This window comes from Lepidochelys kempii, chromosome 10 (genome assembly GCF_965140265.1).
Source record: "Lepidochelys kempii isolate rLepKem1 chromosome 10, rLepKem1.hap2, whole genome shotgun sequence".
Lineage (NCBI taxonomy): Eukaryota > Metazoa > Chordata > Testudines > Cheloniidae > Lepidochelys > Lepidochelys kempii.
In genome coordinates, this window is record NC_133265.1 from 49120651 (window position 1) to 49138225 (window position 17575).

The following is a 17575-nucleotide window of genomic DNA, read 5'->3' on the forward strand; positions in this document are numbered from 1 at the left end:
GGACAGCCATTGGCTTTTACTGTGTGTCCATGCAGCACCCAGCAGAGTCGACACTACCATCATAATGGGCAGCCCCTGCCCTCATCAGGTCAGCTTAGTGACAGGAAGCTGGACTAATTATTGTTTGTTAGCCTCTATTGCCAGCCTTGGGGGCAGAAACATTGACTTCCTTTGCCAGTCCATGTGGATACCTAAAGATCAGTGTGCAAGGGACTTCCCTGCCCAGAGACCCTGTGAATTCGGCCACATGGAGCACGCTATTCAAACCCACTGTAGTGGCTGAACCACATTTGCAACTGCCTAGGTGGTAACGATTGAGACCGCAATTTAGTAATCTGTCTACAGGAAAGGGAGTCCCAGGGACAAGCCCCCCGGGGGATGCTGAGAAAACATAAGGAAGAATCTAGGTTGGGGGGCAGGAGTCAGTCTGTGGAGAAATACAGGACCTGGCAAGTGCTTAGGCATCTTTGCCCCATAGCTAGTGGTAAATTCATGGTGAAGCTGTAGGCCTAGAAGCAGAACATACCAGTTCTGCTACTCATAGATCCCCTGATGGCCACTGTCCCACCCTGTGTGAAATTGGACACAGCTGCTAGGGCAAGTACTAAGACCAAGCAAGGAGGGGAGGAAAAATGATGGGCGGGGAGAGGAAGTCCAAAGATTACTAATAACTGGATAGACCGCTGGCTGGCTAGTATGGGGACGGACATTACCCCAGCCAGTGAAATGCTGTGCTCATGCCAGCTCTACCTGCAGCCCTTCAAGTGTGTGTGTTCTGCTCTCTTAAATGTGCTTTCCTACCATCTCTGCAGCACAGGTGCGTCTGGCTGCATGTGTGACACTGCAAATGATAGCAGCATGGTGGCTACACTGTATATTGAAATAGCAGGGATGTATCGAGCAGACATGGCTAATATTGACCTGGTATTTCCCCTTTAGTTAATATCAGCACCGGCAGGTCAATGAACTTTGACGCTGACTTGAACAGAAGTGACTTTTGCCATTCCACTGGCCTTTGTTCACTAACCTCTGCTGTTCTTTCCTCCCTCTCTTTGTTTTTTGTGTTGCTTGCAGGTGAGAGATAGGATGATAGCTGGGGAGGTGAGCATGCATAGCCCAATTCTGGCCTGCTGGCAGCCTATCCTCCTCCTGATGCTGGGATCCGTCCTCTCCGGCTCTGCCACGGGCTGCCCGCCCCGCTGCGAGTGCTCTGCCCAGGAGCGCTCTGTGCTGTGCCATCGAAAGCGATTCCTTGCTGTACCCGAGGGGATCCCTACTGAAACTCGGCTCCTGGACTTGGGTAAGAACCGAATCAAGACTCTCAACCAGGATGAATTTGCCAACTACCCTCACTTGGAGGAGCTGGAGTTAAACGAGAACATTATCAGTGCCATTGAGCCTGGGGCTTTCAACAACCTCTTCAACCTCAGGACTCTGGGTCTCAGGAGTAACCGACTCAAGCTCATCCCCTTGGGGGTGTTTACCGGACTGAGCAATCTTACCAAGCTAGACATTAGTGAGAACAAAATTGTGATCCTTCTAGACTACATGTTCCAGGACTTGTACAACCTGAAGTCTTTGGAGGTTGGGGACAATGATCTGGTCTATATCTCCCACCGGGCCTTTAGCGGCCTCAATAGCTTGGAGCAGCTGACCCTGGAGAAATGCAATTTGACCTCCATCCCCACAGAGGCGCTGTCTCACTTGCACGGCTTGATTGTGCTGAGGCTGCGCCACCTGAACATCAATGCCATCAGGGATTACTCATTTAGGAGGCTCTACAGGCTTAAGGTCCTTGAGATCTCCCACTGGCCCTATCTGGATACCATGACGTCCAACTGCCTCTATGGACTGAACCTGACGTCCTTGTCCATCACCCACTGCAATCTGACTTCCATCCCTTATGTCTCTGTCAGGCACTTAGTTTATCTCAGGTTCCTGAACCTGTCCTACAACCCCATCCTCACCATTGAGGGCTCCATGCTGCATGACCTGCTCCGGCTGCAGGAGATCCAGCTGGTGGGTGGGCAGCTCACCATTGTGGAGCCCTACGCCTTCAGAGGCCTCAACTACTTGCGCATCCTGAATGTCTCCGGGAACCTGCTGACCACACTGGAGGAGTCAGCCTTCCACTCGGTGGGGAACCTGGAGACGCTCATTTTGGATAACAACCCCTTGGCCTGCGACTGCCGGCTGCTTTGGGTTTTCCGACGCCGCTGGAGGTTGAACTTCAACAAGCAGCAGCCCACCTGCTCCACCCCTGAGTTCGTCCAGGGGAAGGAGTTCAAGGATTTCCCTGACGTGCTCCTGCCCAACTATTTCACCTGCCGCCGGGCACGCATACGGGACCGCAAGCCGCAGCAGATCTTTGTGGATGAGGGCCATACGGTACATTTTGTCTGCCGGGCAGATGGGGATCCACCTCCCACGATCATGTGGCTCTCTCCCAGGAAGCACCTCATCTCTACCAAAACCAATGGGCGGCTCACTGTCTTTCCCGATGGCACTCTGGAGGTGCGCTACGCCCAGATCCAGGACAATGGCACCTACCTATGCATCGCCAGCAATGCAGGTGGCAATGACACCATGCTGGCGCACCTTCACGTGCGGAGCTACTCCCCAGATTGGCCCCACCAGCCCAACAAGACCTTTGCTTTCATCTCCAACCAACCCAACGAGAGCGACGCCAACAGCACGCGCGCCACCGTGCCTTTCCCCTTCGACATCAAGACTCTCATCATCGCCACCACCATGGGATTCATCTCCTTCCTGGGCGTGGTGCTCTTCTGTCTGGTGCTTCTCTTCCTGTGGAGCCGGGGGAAAGGCAACACGAAGCACAACATCGAGATCGAGTACGTGCCGCGCAAGTCTGACGCCGGCATCAGCTCCGCCGATGCGCCACGCAAGTTCAACATGAAAATGATCTAACCCGAAGCAATTTGCAAATAAAAGTTTTTTTAAAAACAAAAAAAGAACGTTGCTACAAACATACCGACCTCTCTCCTCCTCTGAACCCCCCCTCCCCTCTCGTTCTGACCCCACCTCCCCGCACCACCACCTCTTCATACCAGGAGAACATTCTGCGGATGTCTCCAGGACTCCCATGTTTGTAAAGAAGTCGTCTGATGGACGCCGGTGTCAGATCTAATGATGAGAGGGGAAAAAACAAACAAAAAATAAAATAAATCAATAAAAAGTTACGAACTTTCCTCTGTAACTTTGATTTAAATAATTACGGATTTTTATGAAAAGTTGAAATAAAAAAAACAACCTCCCTATTTGCTATAGATAGTTGGAATGCAAAATCTTGACTTCTTGATCTGTCCAGTTCTGTATCTGATTTTTATTTTTCTTCCTCTCCTCTGACTCTCCCCTGGAGGCGGTTTCTAGTGGTCTCAGACAGAAAAATCTGGGGCTTCCATCTACACAGCTCTGAGTGCGAGCCAGCACCCAGTTGCACTGGCGAAAAGCCTGTTGGCTCAGCAGAGAGCAAAGAACAAATTCTGCTGGGACTGATGCCCTCAGTTACACCTCTGAAGGGGCTTGCCAGGGGATAAGTCCAGACAGAATTCAGCCCAAATTGTTGGTGTTCCTTTTTAGATAAAAAGTAAATCACCAGTTAGGCTAAGGCCTTTCCCTTTGGGCAGCTCAAGGTTCAAAGTGCTCTACACCCTTTTTCCATTAGTCCTGGGGAAGCTAGTCAGTACCTGGATTTCAGCTCGGCTGTGTCTATATACCAGTAAACAGTCTGTAACTCAGCCCATTCCCTGGCCAACAGAACAGCCTTTCTGGGCTTCTCCCCTCTGCTAATTGACAAAGGCAAGACTCAGTTAAAACCAAAGACTGGAGAATCTATCAGAGTTAGGTGCCACTGCTCTGAAATGTATCCCAGCTGGGCCTTTCCCTGGAGGTATTTCAGGGAATGCTAGCCTGGGGTTTTCCTGTGACCAACAGGTAGAAGGGGGCCTGAGATTTAATTACTCCACAGGTGTTAGGGAGGGAGAGGGCTCTTTCTCTGCAGCTGTGAATAATGGAGTCGGTTGGACCTGCTGTCAGACAGGGGGCCTGATGCTGCTCTCACTCTGGCCTCATCCTCCCGTAACTCCCCTGCCCTCAACAGAATGACTCCTGATTTGCACGGCTCTAAGTGGGGTCAGAGTCAGGCACAGAGAGCAGGTTCCCAGGGCTGTGACTAATGGCATCTCTGCTGCTGGCAGAGAGAGAATGGATTTCCTCCAGCTGGGACTGGTGAAATCAGACTGAGGAGGGGGAGGTTCCCTGAGCCAAATTCTGCACTGTTACAGCCACACAACCTCTCATTGACTTCAATGGTGCAAGGAGGGTAGAAGTCGGCACTTGGGCTGGGATGGAAAGGCTGCGCCACCTAACCCATACTCTGGTACCCGTACTCCTAGCCCCCTCTGTTCACCAGAAGGAAAGTGTTCGCCAAAGCATCCATCTATGCCCACCACAGCAGGGAACTCCTTGACGTTCTCTCAGGTTCCCGGAGCCCCATGCTGGTGATGGCTCTCGCTGAATTTTTTAACTTACTCTCTCAAGCCCTCAGGCATTTCCCTGGGACTTTAGCTTCCAAACAGGCAGGAGATCTTGGCTGGAAGATCCAAACGCTGGTGACAGGAGGGGGGCATGTGAGCAGGGTAGTCTGGGAAGTGCAGAGTGGCAGCAGTGGGGTAGGAGTGATGCAAGCTGTTTTCTAGCTATTTAACCTATGTATTTATCTCTGATGTGCCTAGCACCACGAGCAGCTGGGCACCTAATGGTTTATATATAGGCTTGGCAGAATTCAATTTTTACTCTTTTATAATCTTGACAGATGATATTGATGTTTATTTTAAGCCCTTTTTTAGATTTTTAAATTTACAGTTGCACAAAATTACAGGGTTTGACTACATTTCGCTATTTTTAAGTCATTTAAATTTTCAATTGCAGAGTCAGGCAATTATTTAATGTCAGTTGCTACTGAGATTCAAAAAGCTAAAGCTTTATAAGCATTAAAACAAATTGTCACAATATACTAAATAGCCTTAAATCAACAAATCCCACCTCTTTTTAACTGTCCATTCGCTAGTCCATTTGTAACAAGCCTTGTTCAAAACCTAAATCACTGGAGTTTCACTCTAGGTTCTCAAGCTGCCTTTTTTCTTACTTTGCCTATCTGTAAATTTAGAGCATCATGAATGGAAATATTGGTTTCCTCATTTTGTATGGGTCCAGTGAAATTGACGTTTACTGACATTTACAGATAAAAAAAATTAAATCCTTCCAAGCCTATTTATACAATAACATCGTTCCTGGGTGCTAGCATTAGCCCCATGGGGGTCTGAAAGAGTCTCTGTTTTCATTGGATAGAATTGGGTTATTTTAAAGAAGAAGGGGTGTTTAAGAGCCAGTCTGTGCTACAGAAGGTGTGTTCTTCCTCAAGTAATGGTCCCTGTAAGCATTCCAATAGCAGGTGCGGGTGCGCACCATACACGGGAACCAGAAGGCTTTTGTAGCTGTGTCCCTTGACCTGTATAGCCAAATCTTGCCCCCTTTTCTCTGCGTGCTGAGGTTCTATTCAGAGTGCCCCCTGGGGGACAGGTCTGAGATTTCTGCAACTTTACTTGGGTGCCTCTCATACAAGCAAAGTCCCAGAACGCTCAGCAGAATGGAATACTGTGTAGAGAATATGGTGTGAATTACAGCAAGCAGGGGTGTAAAGACATTGTATGGTGAATAAATTAAAACATCGGGTTAGAAGGGCAAAAGCAGAGGGAGAGAGAAATTAAGAGGCCCAGAGACAAGGAGAGAAGATATGTTTTAAGGTAAGCTTTGAAAACAAAGCTTTATCAAACAAGCTTCAGACCTTCCCCCATTCAGTTTATCCCAATATCTAGGCCTTTGGAGGAATTTATGATTCTCATTTGTACATTTCTGAAGAGACTGTCTGCATTGCTCGGCTCCCAAGGAGAGGGAAAGATTATTAATAGCATCCTGTCACTTTAAATGGGTATCCCATTGGAGCTGAGCCCTAGGTCAGCCATGGGAGCCATGGAGTGAGGCAACATCCACCCTTTTGAAGAATGAGTCCTTTCGAAAAATGTTTGGAGCTTTAAAGCTTTGAGGCTTCAGCTTTACAGTAGGTGGCAGCTTGCATTGCTGTGTGGTACCCATTTTGTGAATGAAGAGAGAAGCTCAGTTCATGATGGCACTCCACAATCAGAGCATGAAACAGACCAACCATTGAAAATTCATACATCAATAAATAACTTGTCCACTTTGTGGTAGTCTGCCAAAGAAATGTCCCAGAAGAGAACTGGCAGGTGTGGATGGAGGAGCAGAGACAGGTGGGAAATCAAATAGTGCAAACCTAGAGGACGCAAAGGGAAGAGATGGAGAAACCAGCAGCACAGCATTCATTGACCAGAGTGACCGCAGGGGCTGTGCCCTGCATTTGATCATGCCAATGGCTAGGTGGGGAGGTATCAAACGGGGCTAATGAAATTTCCAACTTAATCCTTGAATGCAGCAGCCACCAGTAGAGAGGTGAATGCAAGGGAGAAATATGGGAGCATCAGCACCGACCAAAGGTTTGAGCATAAGCAGAGCTTTTACAGTGTCCGTGGGGCCCCTCTGCTGGTTATAGAGTGATGGCTGGCAGCATGCTGTAAGTTTGCAGTGGGTCTTGCTCAATATCTGCATCTGATTCGCAGTTCTGCCAGCCACAGACATCACACCGCTCTGCCAATGCGCCAAATGCTTTGCCTGCAGTACCCTGCTATTGTAGACTCCTCGCTTGACTCTCCCAATGCACCTCAGCCCTACCCTGCACTATCCCTGCTGCACTGGTGGTCGGCCTTAGCACGCTTACGCTCCTGCCCTACCATCCAGTGCTGGCTTCCACAGAGCTCTGCCAATGCACCTCAACCCTGCTGTGTAGTGACCCCTGCTCTTGCAGGCTTCAGCCTGCCCGACATAGACAGCGCCAACCAGGCTGAATTATTAGCTGGTTTAATGATCTGCCATGAGATTTCCAGTGTCACTCCGGCTGTGACCTAAGCTGATGGGAACCCAGGAGTGAGGTCAGTGCTGCCTCTCTCTCTCTCTGGACCTTAGTCTCAAAGCCTCAGTCATTTCCCCCTCCCTTTGTTCCTGTTGAAATTGGCATGATGCTGCCCAGGGTGGGGAAGTTCATTATCTTATTCCCAGCCTTGCTAGGGCTCTGCAGCCTCCTGTGACAGATGAGTCCCTCATACATTTCAGCTCTGCTGTGAATGAGTATATTCTGGGTATCCTTCACAGCCAGGCTTTGGGGTGATCTCACTATGCTTCTACCACAACATAGATTCTCCTGCCATTTTTGCCTCTGACATTAAACGTTGGGCCATCACCTCACCCCAGAGAAACGAGATAAAATCCAAAGAGTCCCGAGAAAGCCCAGACCTAGCACATCTTCCATAGATCATCTCAAGCCAAAGCACTCAGCACTCACGGTCATTAATGGCCCTTTCACAACTGGGAAGTTAAACCTGGTGTCCCAATCTACTTGCAGCTTGGAATATTACATTCTCCCTCCCTACATTCCCCGTGCCACGTTGGATTGGTGCATTGGGTGTCCATACAAGCCAGGAATCACTAAAGGTATTTGATCCCGGATTGCAACACAAGACAGGGGATTATCTTCTATTGCCAGCCCTGCCACTGACTCGGCAAGTCACATCTTTCCTCCATGCCTTGGTGTCCCCCAGGTGGGAAATGGAACTAATCAGACCTGCCTGCCTTTGTAAACTGCCTTGAGGTCTATGGCTGAAAGGTGCTAACGTGTGATGTATTAATTCACTGTTGTTATTATTATTATAGCTACGAAACGAGCCCTGACAGCTCAGATCTGGTAAATGAATCTTTACAGACTGCAGCTTGTCTTTGAAATCTTTCCTAGTCCCATGCTTGCTGTTTCCTGCCAGATGATCCAGTGTCACCTTTTTATTCCCAGCAGCACTTCCAGTGAGCATGCAGCAAGGTGAATGGAACCGTCATTCCATGTCCAGTGCCTGGACAGTGTACTCCAGCCATTCAGCAATTGGGCTAGGCACAGGCTAACACACTGGATAGCTAGCATCTATCCAGGGGCAGGAGCCTTGGAATATCAGGACCTAACCCTAATTTAAATGTCCCCACAGTGCTTGGGACATGGGGCTGCAAGGATTCCTCATCCCTGGTCTGCGGGCAAGGCTGCACACTGGGGCAGGTCTGCCCCACTGCAGAGTGGCTGCTCAATGAACTGCTCCTCCTGCAAGACAGCAGACATAGGCAGGTCAGTAGCAGCAGCATCGTGGCCAATGGCAAAGGGTCACCCCTTTTGTAGGGTTTCATTGGGCAGCTTTGCCTCAGTGGCAGAGACGCTCCTGGCAACTTCAGCTCCAAGGCCAACTGACAGCTCAGCAGCAATATTACATCCTTGCAATGTGAGCACACTGACCCTGGCAGGCCCATTGTCTGCACAGAGGCCTGGCAGAGCTGTGGGGCACCAGTGCTTCTCCCACCCTGGGCATATTCAGACCTCATTTAACCTTAATCCCTCCTAGAATCACTCTACTGTTGTTACTGTCCATGCTCCATTCTCCGGCCCGCACCGAACTCTGGATCCAGGCGTTCCGCCAAGGCCCTAGCATTCAGCAGCGCTATGAACAGGAGGTTGGCTGAGCCCATTACAGAGCTGGAGGCCAGATCTGATGGTCCGCAAGGTTAAGGGGTGCTCGGAAGCAGGGGCAGGGCCATGGCCACATCTTGCTCTCCTTGTAATGCCAGATGGTTCATGTCGGCAGAAATGGTACTGGTTTAATTGTCCCTCGGGCCAATCTGAGCACAAAATATTCCCACACAATATAGGCCCGCTCCCCATGCCGTCAGCAGCTCAGCGCTTTACTTAGAGACAAAAATGTAACTGCCACCCGCGAGCCATGCTGTGCTAAAGATTTTTCTCGCCATTACCGAATGGGAGGGTTTCAGCACACCTGCGCACAGAATTGGGGCCAGGCTGCTGTGTCTCCCTGCTGCAGTTTCAGTCGGTGCTTCATTTCCTATTCTCAGCTGTTGGGTAGTGTTGCAGGGCACTGCTAAGCTGCTTCCATGTCCCACCCCAGACATAGCTGCATTTCAGTGGCAAATTAGCTGATTGGCTGCACGATTTGTAAAGCGCTTAGGCTCCTTTGGGGAAGAAAGGTGCTACTGTGTATAGAGGTAAGAGCCACTAAGATTGAGAGGCAGCGTTTGATGGGTAGATCAAAGGCTGGCGAGCCAGGACACTTAAGCTGTATGGGCTACACTGCCACTGACATGCTGAATTACCTCAGTCAAAGTATGTTGCCTCGTTGCACCCCAGTTTCCCCATTTTTCTGTTGGGGGAGGGCTGATAATACTAACTGAGGGTGTTGTGATGCTAAATTACTCAAAGCCAGATCATGACTGGCTTTTGCCTGAGTGCCCAAGTGGAGCAGGAGGCAGAGCTCCCACTCCTTTCTGGGGGTGTCCTTGTGCCCCCATGAGAGAAGAAAGATTAAACCCAAACCTCTAGTCTGCCTGGAGTGGCCCTTCCTTCAGGCTGTGGATAATTAAAGCATCAGCCCATCAGAGCAGCGGAATCAGACATTCCCAAGCAGATGCCATAGACTCCATGTTCCTGGTTGGCTATTAACATTGGCAGTTTGAAAGGGCTGTATAATTGATTTCCAGTTAGCCTTTTTAATACTGTAATTAAAAGGCCTAATTCAACACACACAGATTAAACCACCACCACCAAAGGTATTTGCTGCAGCTGGCATTTGCTGCAGATGGCAGTATCCCGACAAGCAGATGGCCTCAAAGTCTTTTGCTCTTCTAAAAAAAGCTTAAAAACAAATAACGGTTTCTTTGATGGCGGGGGGGGGGTGATTTGCACACTCGGACTTTGCAGGCCCGGCCTGGTACCCACCATTCCCTGGGCTTTGTGCTCAGAATGCTGGCCCGGGGGGTCATGATCACAAATGGTGACATACCACATACACCACCAGTGGTGTGGGCCTCCTCTGTGGCTTTTCCATTCACCCGCTCTTGCACGCTCACCCATTGCAGGCCTCAAACCCCCACTACCAGCCCAAATGGCGGCTGCTCTTCCAGACAAATGCTTGCCAGATGGCTCTAGGGCTGAACAAGCAACTGGCTCATGAGTTGGAGCAGTGTCAGTTTTTGGGCACCCAACCTGAGAGCCCTTGAAAGGGCTGGATGCTCAGAAGTGTGACAAGCCATTTGAGAACCAGACCCGTTTAAGGTGACTCAAGTTGGGCACGCAATGTAGGCCTTTATTCGTCGCTGTAGACCCAGTTGGAAGAACCTAAGACTAATCTGGACTGCGCATTATAAATTACCAAGAATAAGGACAAACACTCTTTACCAATTGACCCAAGCTCAGTGCTAGAACTGGAGTTATGCCTGTATGCCCCCCCCCCCCAAACCTGAAGAAGGGGCACCAACCAAGTACCGCTCCAGCTGGGAGCACTGACTAACTGCAGCTGACTCTTGCCTTTCCTCGCGTGTTCCAGGAACTGCACATGTCCTTCTTTGGGGCCTGCCAGTGCAGCGTAGTAAAGCAGCAGCCTGTGAGTCAGGAGACCCATCTGCCAGACTTGCCAGGTAACTGAGGTAGGTTACCTTAATCACCCTGGGCCACCCTGTTCCTCCTCTGAAACATGGAGCTAAGAACACTGCCTTCGCGTGGTAATGTGCTCCGAGATCCTGCCAGAAAGATTTAGCCAACAACCTTTCAGGCACTCCTCTCACAGAGCAAACACAGGCACTGGGCTAATGGCACAGGCCTTTCCTGGTCACACCAGGGAGCCAAAACCTGACCCAACCAAGCATTCAGGAAGTGTTCTCCAGCTACTGGCAGATATTATACGGTCCTAGTCTAGCCACCCCTCGCAACCCAAAGACTGTCTGACTTTGCATAACCAAAGTCATGCGGCATGTGGGTAAGACAAATATCCAGGGGCATAAGCACAGCCCAGATATCTGTCAGCAGCTTCCCACGATAAGTGCAGTGCCATGGATGGGTGGAGGGGGGGTCCCAAGGTAAGCACAGTGCAGTGGCTGGGTGGGGGGTCCCAGGGGAAGTGCCATTCAGTGGCTGGGAAGGTAAAGGCCCTTCCCCGTAAAGGCTGGGAAAGAGCATGCCATGGGGGGGGGGCGGGGGGGTTGGTCACAGAGCTGGGCTAGTAGCAGCCAGGGTGAGGGCTGCCAGAACGACTCCTTGTCTGCGAGGGCTGTGTGATAGCGTTGCTGCTCGCCCTTCTCCCTAGAGCTAGACTGCGTCGCTCGCATACCCAATAATTTGTTTATACCGTCTTAATAAAATCCTGATGCGTTGTTGAGCCAGGCTCTGATTTATTGTTCTGGCTGGAGATAAACAGCACAGTCCCACGGAGCTGGCCACAGCGCCGTCGCCTCCAGCAGCAGCAGAGGAAGTGCCGTGGGCCAGGTCGGCGGCACCACTGCCCCCAGGGGGCGCCCTTTGGGCCATGATTGCAATTCTTTGCCCCAGCACAATACCTAGTTGGGCACAGATGGGAGCACGGGGGCCTGTGTGCTGCCTCAGCAAGATACAAGACATGCCAGAGCTAATCAGCCCCTATCCCTGATCCCTACCAGAGACTGACTTAATTATTGACGCTTTTTGGGACTCAGGCCAGCTCCTGGAAAGGGATTAAAGGGGAAGGATGAAAAGCAATTCTTCCGTTCTCACTGCAGAGCCATGGGGAAAGATGCCAGCTTCCTTGAGCTCAGTGGAGAGGCTGGCGGGTCTGCCAATGGGGAAAGGAAGAGCCGCTTAGCTAGCTAGCCAGAGAGGGACTGGCTGGCGAAGGATGAACGTGGCACGCCACCTACACGCATGTGGCACATTGGTAGGGTGACCAGACAGCAAATGTGAAAAATCAGGACAGTCCCTATAAAATTGGGACATCTGGTCACCCTACACATTGGCTGGTTGTACCCTCAGATGGCTGTACACTTGCCTATAGCCGGTTCTGGGCCCTTGAAGCTGGGCTCCTGCCTTCCCGTGGCCCCAGCAGGAATGCAGCGGCCTGATGAGGGAGCAGCTGGGAAGATTGCAGTTGTTGCCAGCTCTGGACTGGAGCTCCCCCAAAATTCACAGGCACCATAGGGTCAGTGCTGGAGCTTGGCGCAGTGCTAACAGTAACACAGGGCTGGGGGTTAGCTTGCGATCCAGGCCCCAGCCTGCTCTCGTTAAAACGAGTCACCATTTAGGATGTCAGGGGGAGTCGCCTGCGGCTTGACCCAGCAGTTCAACAAGCTCCCCACCCCCGCCCGCCCATGGCGCCAAGAGTTTTGCACAGGAATAAAATTCCTATTAAACAAAAACGAACAAAGCATTTGCCATGCTTGCCCCTCCCTCACACAAGCTGGAGGGTGAGGCAGCCTGGACCCTCCGAGACACCAAACCAGCGCCGTGGACCAGAAACTGCTTCTTCAGTCACAGTGCCTGAGCCATGCCCAACTCCAAACTCTGTGACTAGGGGGAGGGATAGCTCAGTGGTTTGAGCATTGGCCTGCTAAACCCAGTGTTGAGAGTTCAGTCCTTGAGGGGGCCATTTATGGATCTGGGGCAAAGATTGGGGATTGGCCCTGCAGGGGGTTGGACTAGATGACCTCCTGAGGTCCCTTCCAACCTGATATTCTATGCTAACGATGGCTCGTTACCAAGTTTGGCCAGTGGTCGCTGGCTCTTCCCCCTGCCCCACCAAGCAGTTTATTAGCCACGCTGCCTTTTTAACCTTCCAGACTTTGCGACCTGGATTTTTTTTTTCCCCCACAGGTGCTGCATGATCAAAGCAGACAGAGGGAGCAGAAGAAAAGCAGGTTGGGGTGGGCAGGGCTCCTTCGCTTGGGCAATGTTCTTGGCTGTGATGTGAAGAATAAAACTCGCACCATTGCTGAAATCTACAATTTATTCTTCCTGACAGTTCATCAGGGCACAGAGTGAGCAGGGGGCTGGAGCCCAGGCTTTTGCATGTGGTAAAACTCATTTGTTGGGGGACTTATTTGCCTGGTTAGCGAACCAAGACAAAATGTGATGCAGGTAGTGAAATAAACTGGGAGCTTGGAGGAAAGAAAACAAGGAATTTAGAGAGGCGTGTCCATTGCAGAGGTGCACACCTGCTGTGCGCCTTGCCTTTGCTTCCTGCCAGGAGGCTGCCTCACCTTGCTGAGCATCAAGGTTGATACCAGAAAAACTTCTTTGTACCAAAAACCGGGACTGGGCATCTGAATCCATTAGAATGACATGACAAGGGCGTGTGTTGTGCTGGGCAGCTTAATTATACTGGGCTATGTTGGGCCCATGGGGTCGTCCCTGTCCCCCATCACTCTGGCCCTGGCCAGCCTGCCCCAGGCAGAAGGGAACCAAAAGCTAGACAAAGGGGCCAGCAGCAGACAGGGCAAACACCTACTCTGTCTGCCTCACAGCCTTGCTGTCCATAGACTTCATTTGGCCTTGGATTGGGGGAGGGAGGAGCCGGAGGCTGGCAGCGAAATCAGCCCTTTACAACCCAGTTCCCAGCTCACATCTCTCCCCTTACGCAGCATGCTGTCCTACCAGGCAGGCTGGGCACGTGCTCATGAAGTTTAAGGCCAGACTGGACCATTAGATTACCCAGGGTGCCTGCCTGTATGTCACAGGCCATTGAATGTTACCCATGTTAAACATGCCTTTACATTGAGCCCAGTGACCTCAGGGGGCAGCACTGTGACGTGCAACAGCAGGGTGTAAGAGACCAACAGAGGGCCACCAGTGCCCCAGAACCCTGTGATCGCAGGGAATTGATTATGTGAGATACACCCGGCAGATCTTAACAGGCATTCCAGGGGCCACGCTGCAGAGGCCTGCAAAAAAACCTAACTCCAAGCTCAGTGCCAAATCTGACTGGGGGTGAGTGGGAAATTCCTGGGGGGAACTGGTGGGGCGTAGACTAAATCCTCTTACCATCCCTCACTACACCAGCCCCAGAATATGGCCAATGGTGCGATGCTGCTGCTACTTTTGTATTGTGCCCAAAACAGCAGCAGCCACCGAGAGTGGCGAGGCTGTGCATACCCATTTCTCCCACTGACTCTACTGGGCAATCAGCTTCTGCATCCCCAGCTGCATTTAGCTCCCCTGGTTCCAGCCCTATGGGTGCTACCACACCCCTCTGGCTTGAAATGGTTTCCAGCCTATACAGGGTTTACAGTTTGGTTCAATGGATCTCAGCACCTATTCCCCCCCCATACAATTTGTCCCAGCACCCATTAGCACCCTTCCTGCCATGCTCTGCAATCAACAGCAGTATCTACTGAGTTGATCAACAGGGCCAGAAAGCAGTATGCAGCCACCAATAGGTGTGCAGGGCTCCTCTAACCAGGGTGCTAGTGGGCGTGAAGCCAGGGAAAACTGAGACAGCAACATGGCAAAGGCTGGAGATTTGGTTCACTGAAAGCCAGAAAGCTGGGGCTGCCCCCCGGGTATTGTTTATGGCAGCATGAGCCAAGGGGGCATGGGGCTGTTTGAGGGCAGGTGTCTTTCAAAGCAAAGGCTTAGCCTAGGCCAGCCAAGGCAGCCCCATTGTCTCAAGTAGCTCATTATTTCCCCTGCTTTGGAGACATTTATGTGCCTTGTAAAAAAAAAGAAAGAAAAGGCTGTAAATTTCAGGCCATAATGCAGGTGCCGCCATCTCCAGCCGCATTGGCCTGTAGAGCGCATGAGCCCAGCAGCAGCTTTCCGCAAGGTCATGGACGTGCACGGCTGAAAATCAGGCACTGGGGGCCAGTGGGGCAAGGTCTTGCTCGGTCCTTCAAGGAGGGCCCCAGACACCCCCCACACACACATCCTGGAGCCTTGCCTGGCTGCTCCAGAGGCTATGCAGTGGCTATGCAGTGGGGCATTCAGGAAACGGGGAGGGGGCCGGCTAAAGTGTTTGTGCTCATCGGCTTCCCCACTGAGCATGAGGCCTGAGCACATACCCCCTCCCGCATTCTGGTGTGAGGGGCTCCGGCTCCTTCCAGTCCCCGATCCCCCAAGGCAGTCCTCTGCCTCAAGCACCCTCTGCAGCAATCCTGCTCCAAGCTGCTTACCTGCCTCCCTCCACCACACAGAGAGCTTGGGTGCCCCCATGGGGCCACCCCGAGGGAGCAATGGAAACACTTCCTGGACCAATCACCACCCCCAGAGACCAGCTGATAAATCCTGCTCTCACATGCCCAGCGCTTAGGGCAGCAGCAGACCCCAGAGCCCAGGCCTGCGAGCCAAGGCAAGGAGCACGTCAGGACTTAGCAGGGGGGGGGGGGGGTGAGAACTGCCCGGATCCCTGTGGCTGTGGGTACAGCCACACTGCAGTGCATAGTCCAGGCACTGCCTCTGCAGAGCACCATTCTCCTCCCTCCCCACTCAGGCCTGCCTGCCACACCAACGGCCCCTCACATCCATCTCTGCACTCTCCTGTGCTCCTACTTCACTCTTTTGTTCTCATTTCTCTCCACGACACTCTTCTAGCATCTGCCATCGTCTGATCAAAAGCCCTGTGCTGGTGCAATGGGAGCCAGATCAGCCCTCTACCACCGGCCTGCCACTGCACACTGGCCCTCTCCGTTCGCTTCCCGCTCACTCTCCTCCTTTCCCCACTGTACCACACTTCCCCTAATACACATCCTTCTCTCCCCCCTCCAATTCCCCCCCACACCTGGCTTGGCATGGCCCCAATCCCCCCTGGTCCGTGGCGGGAGGCCCTGAAGGAGGTTACGAGCTTGCCCCTTCCATCCTCAAGAGCAAACTGAAGAGTTATGAGCGCCATGCAGGAGAGACGTTTATGACTGCGGGCTTCTTGACCCACCCATAAATCCCTATGGCTGCTCAGTCTCCTTTATGATAACTGCAGATAAGGCCTGGAGGGCTCTCGGCGTCTCTGCAGTTAGCTTGGAGCACTTACCCTCCTGTCATGGAAAGGCAAGCCCCCGCGTCCCCCCACTTCCCGGCCTGGCTGTGAAAATGACTTAGGGCCTGGAAAGCAGCAAGGCCGGGTTTAGAGCCAATGGCCTTAACCACTAGCATTGGAGCTTAATGTCCCTCACAGCTAAGTGCCCCTGAACGGAGCTGGGGTGACAGAGGACTTCTGTTCATGAACCAGGATTTCCCTGCATCTGCTTCTCAGCCCCCAGAACCCCACGGGTGGGAAGGAGCAGGCAGAGGCAATGGCGTACAGAGCACTGAGGACACAGGGCAGGAGCCAGGGCCGGGAGGCACTGGTGCGCCCATACTAGGCATAGTTCAGGAAGCGGCCTTGGCTAATTGTTCTGGGCATCCCTGACAGGCACTGCTGCCTGGCCTTGGCTAATGCCCAACTACACTACCCCACAGGGAGGCTTTCCACAGGCCACGCAGCCCAGCAGCCTGTACCCTGACAGCCTGATGCTCAGACACTCAGCTCCTGAGGTTGGGGAAGGGAGGGAAGGCAGCTCTAGTCCCCCTTTGCAGGCCCCATATTGTGTCCCCATTCCAGGGGCTGCCTGGCCCCTGTGCAGCTCACAGCTACCTCAGTCTGTCCAGCAGAAAACACCCATAATGCAGTTCAGACCTTCCATCCACCCCCCATGACAGGAGCTGGGGCATGGCATGGGTAGAGCCTTAGTGTAACTGGGAGCCAGGCGCAGAGCACTCCCGGCACAGCACCAGTGGGGCTCCAGGAAATGCCCACAAGCCCATGGCTCTGCTGGAACCAGGCCCCAGCCGTGCCCCTCCTGCTTTTCACTTCTCTGGCTGCATCCATTCCGGTTTGTTCCTTGTTTTCCTTTTCTGTCAGCACTTATCACACTTAATTTTAGCAGTTCTCTCTCTAACTAGCCTTCTGCTCTTATCTCTGCTTCAGGGTCAATTTTTTCTTCTCCCTCCCATTTTTCCTCCCCTCTATGCTTCTCTCTCTCTCTCCTGCCAGAGACCATTTTCTGTCTGTCTCTCTCCCCCTGGTCTCTTGAGCTCCCTCCCCACACCTCTAGTTCCTAGCCATGCCCCCGCCTCATCTCCTCTCTTTGGGGCCTGAGCCTGTTCTCAAAGTTAATGGCAAAAATTCCCACTGAGCTTCTTGGATGGAAGCAGGATTGGGCCCATGGCATTTGCTTTCTGTCTCAGTTTTATTATTTTTCTTTCCTCCCCGCTTTCTTCCCCCCTCCACCATCCCCAGAGCTGTATTCCCTTCTCACCCAGAAGCCTCTCCCAAACTCACATTTTGCCCGCTGGTACCAATGAGTCTTGGCACTTGGTCCTGTATCATGAGAGCTTTTGGGCTGCCAACATTTGTGTTCTTTGAAAGTCAATCTGTGCTACCAGCCCACTGGGAAGGGACAGAGAAAGGAGCCTGACCCCAGAGCAACACGGTGCTAAAGTCTAGGTGGAGCCTGGTGGGGGTGTAGATCAGAGCATGAACCGCGCAGCCCCGTTTTGTCCAGAGCCACCTTCAATGGAGATTTCAGAGTAACAGCCGTGTTGGTCTGTATT

General features: G+C 52.1%; 1 protein-coding gene and 1 long non-coding RNA gene across 9 annotated transcripts in view; both read left to right on the forward strand.

Annotated features, from left to right (window-relative positions):
• The window catches only part of LINGO1 (leucine rich repeat and Ig domain containing 1), a 462452-nt gene extending 459141 nt beyond the window's left edge, over window positions 1–3311 (forward strand). For all 8 annotated transcript variants that reach the window (XM_073303476.1, XM_073303473.1, XM_073303477.1 and 5 more), the window contains one exon: window positions 1075–3311. In XM_073303476.1, coding sequence (XP_073159577.1) covers window positions 1087–2928 — 1842 coding nt within the window. In that variant the 5' untranslated portion in view covers window positions 1075–1086 and the 3' untranslated portion in view covers window positions 2929–3311. The remainder of the gene's footprint in view (window positions 1–1074) is intronic.
• A 4691-nt stretch (window positions 3312–8002) lies between these two features.
• Window positions 8003–12952, forward strand: LOC140917933 (uncharacterized). The gene is made up of 3 exons (XR_012161039.1): window positions 8003–8314; window positions 10578–10677; window positions 12869–12952. It is a non-coding gene; the product is annotated as an uncharacterized lncRNA (long non-coding RNA).
• The last annotated feature ends 4623 nt before the right edge of the window (window positions 12953–17575 follow it).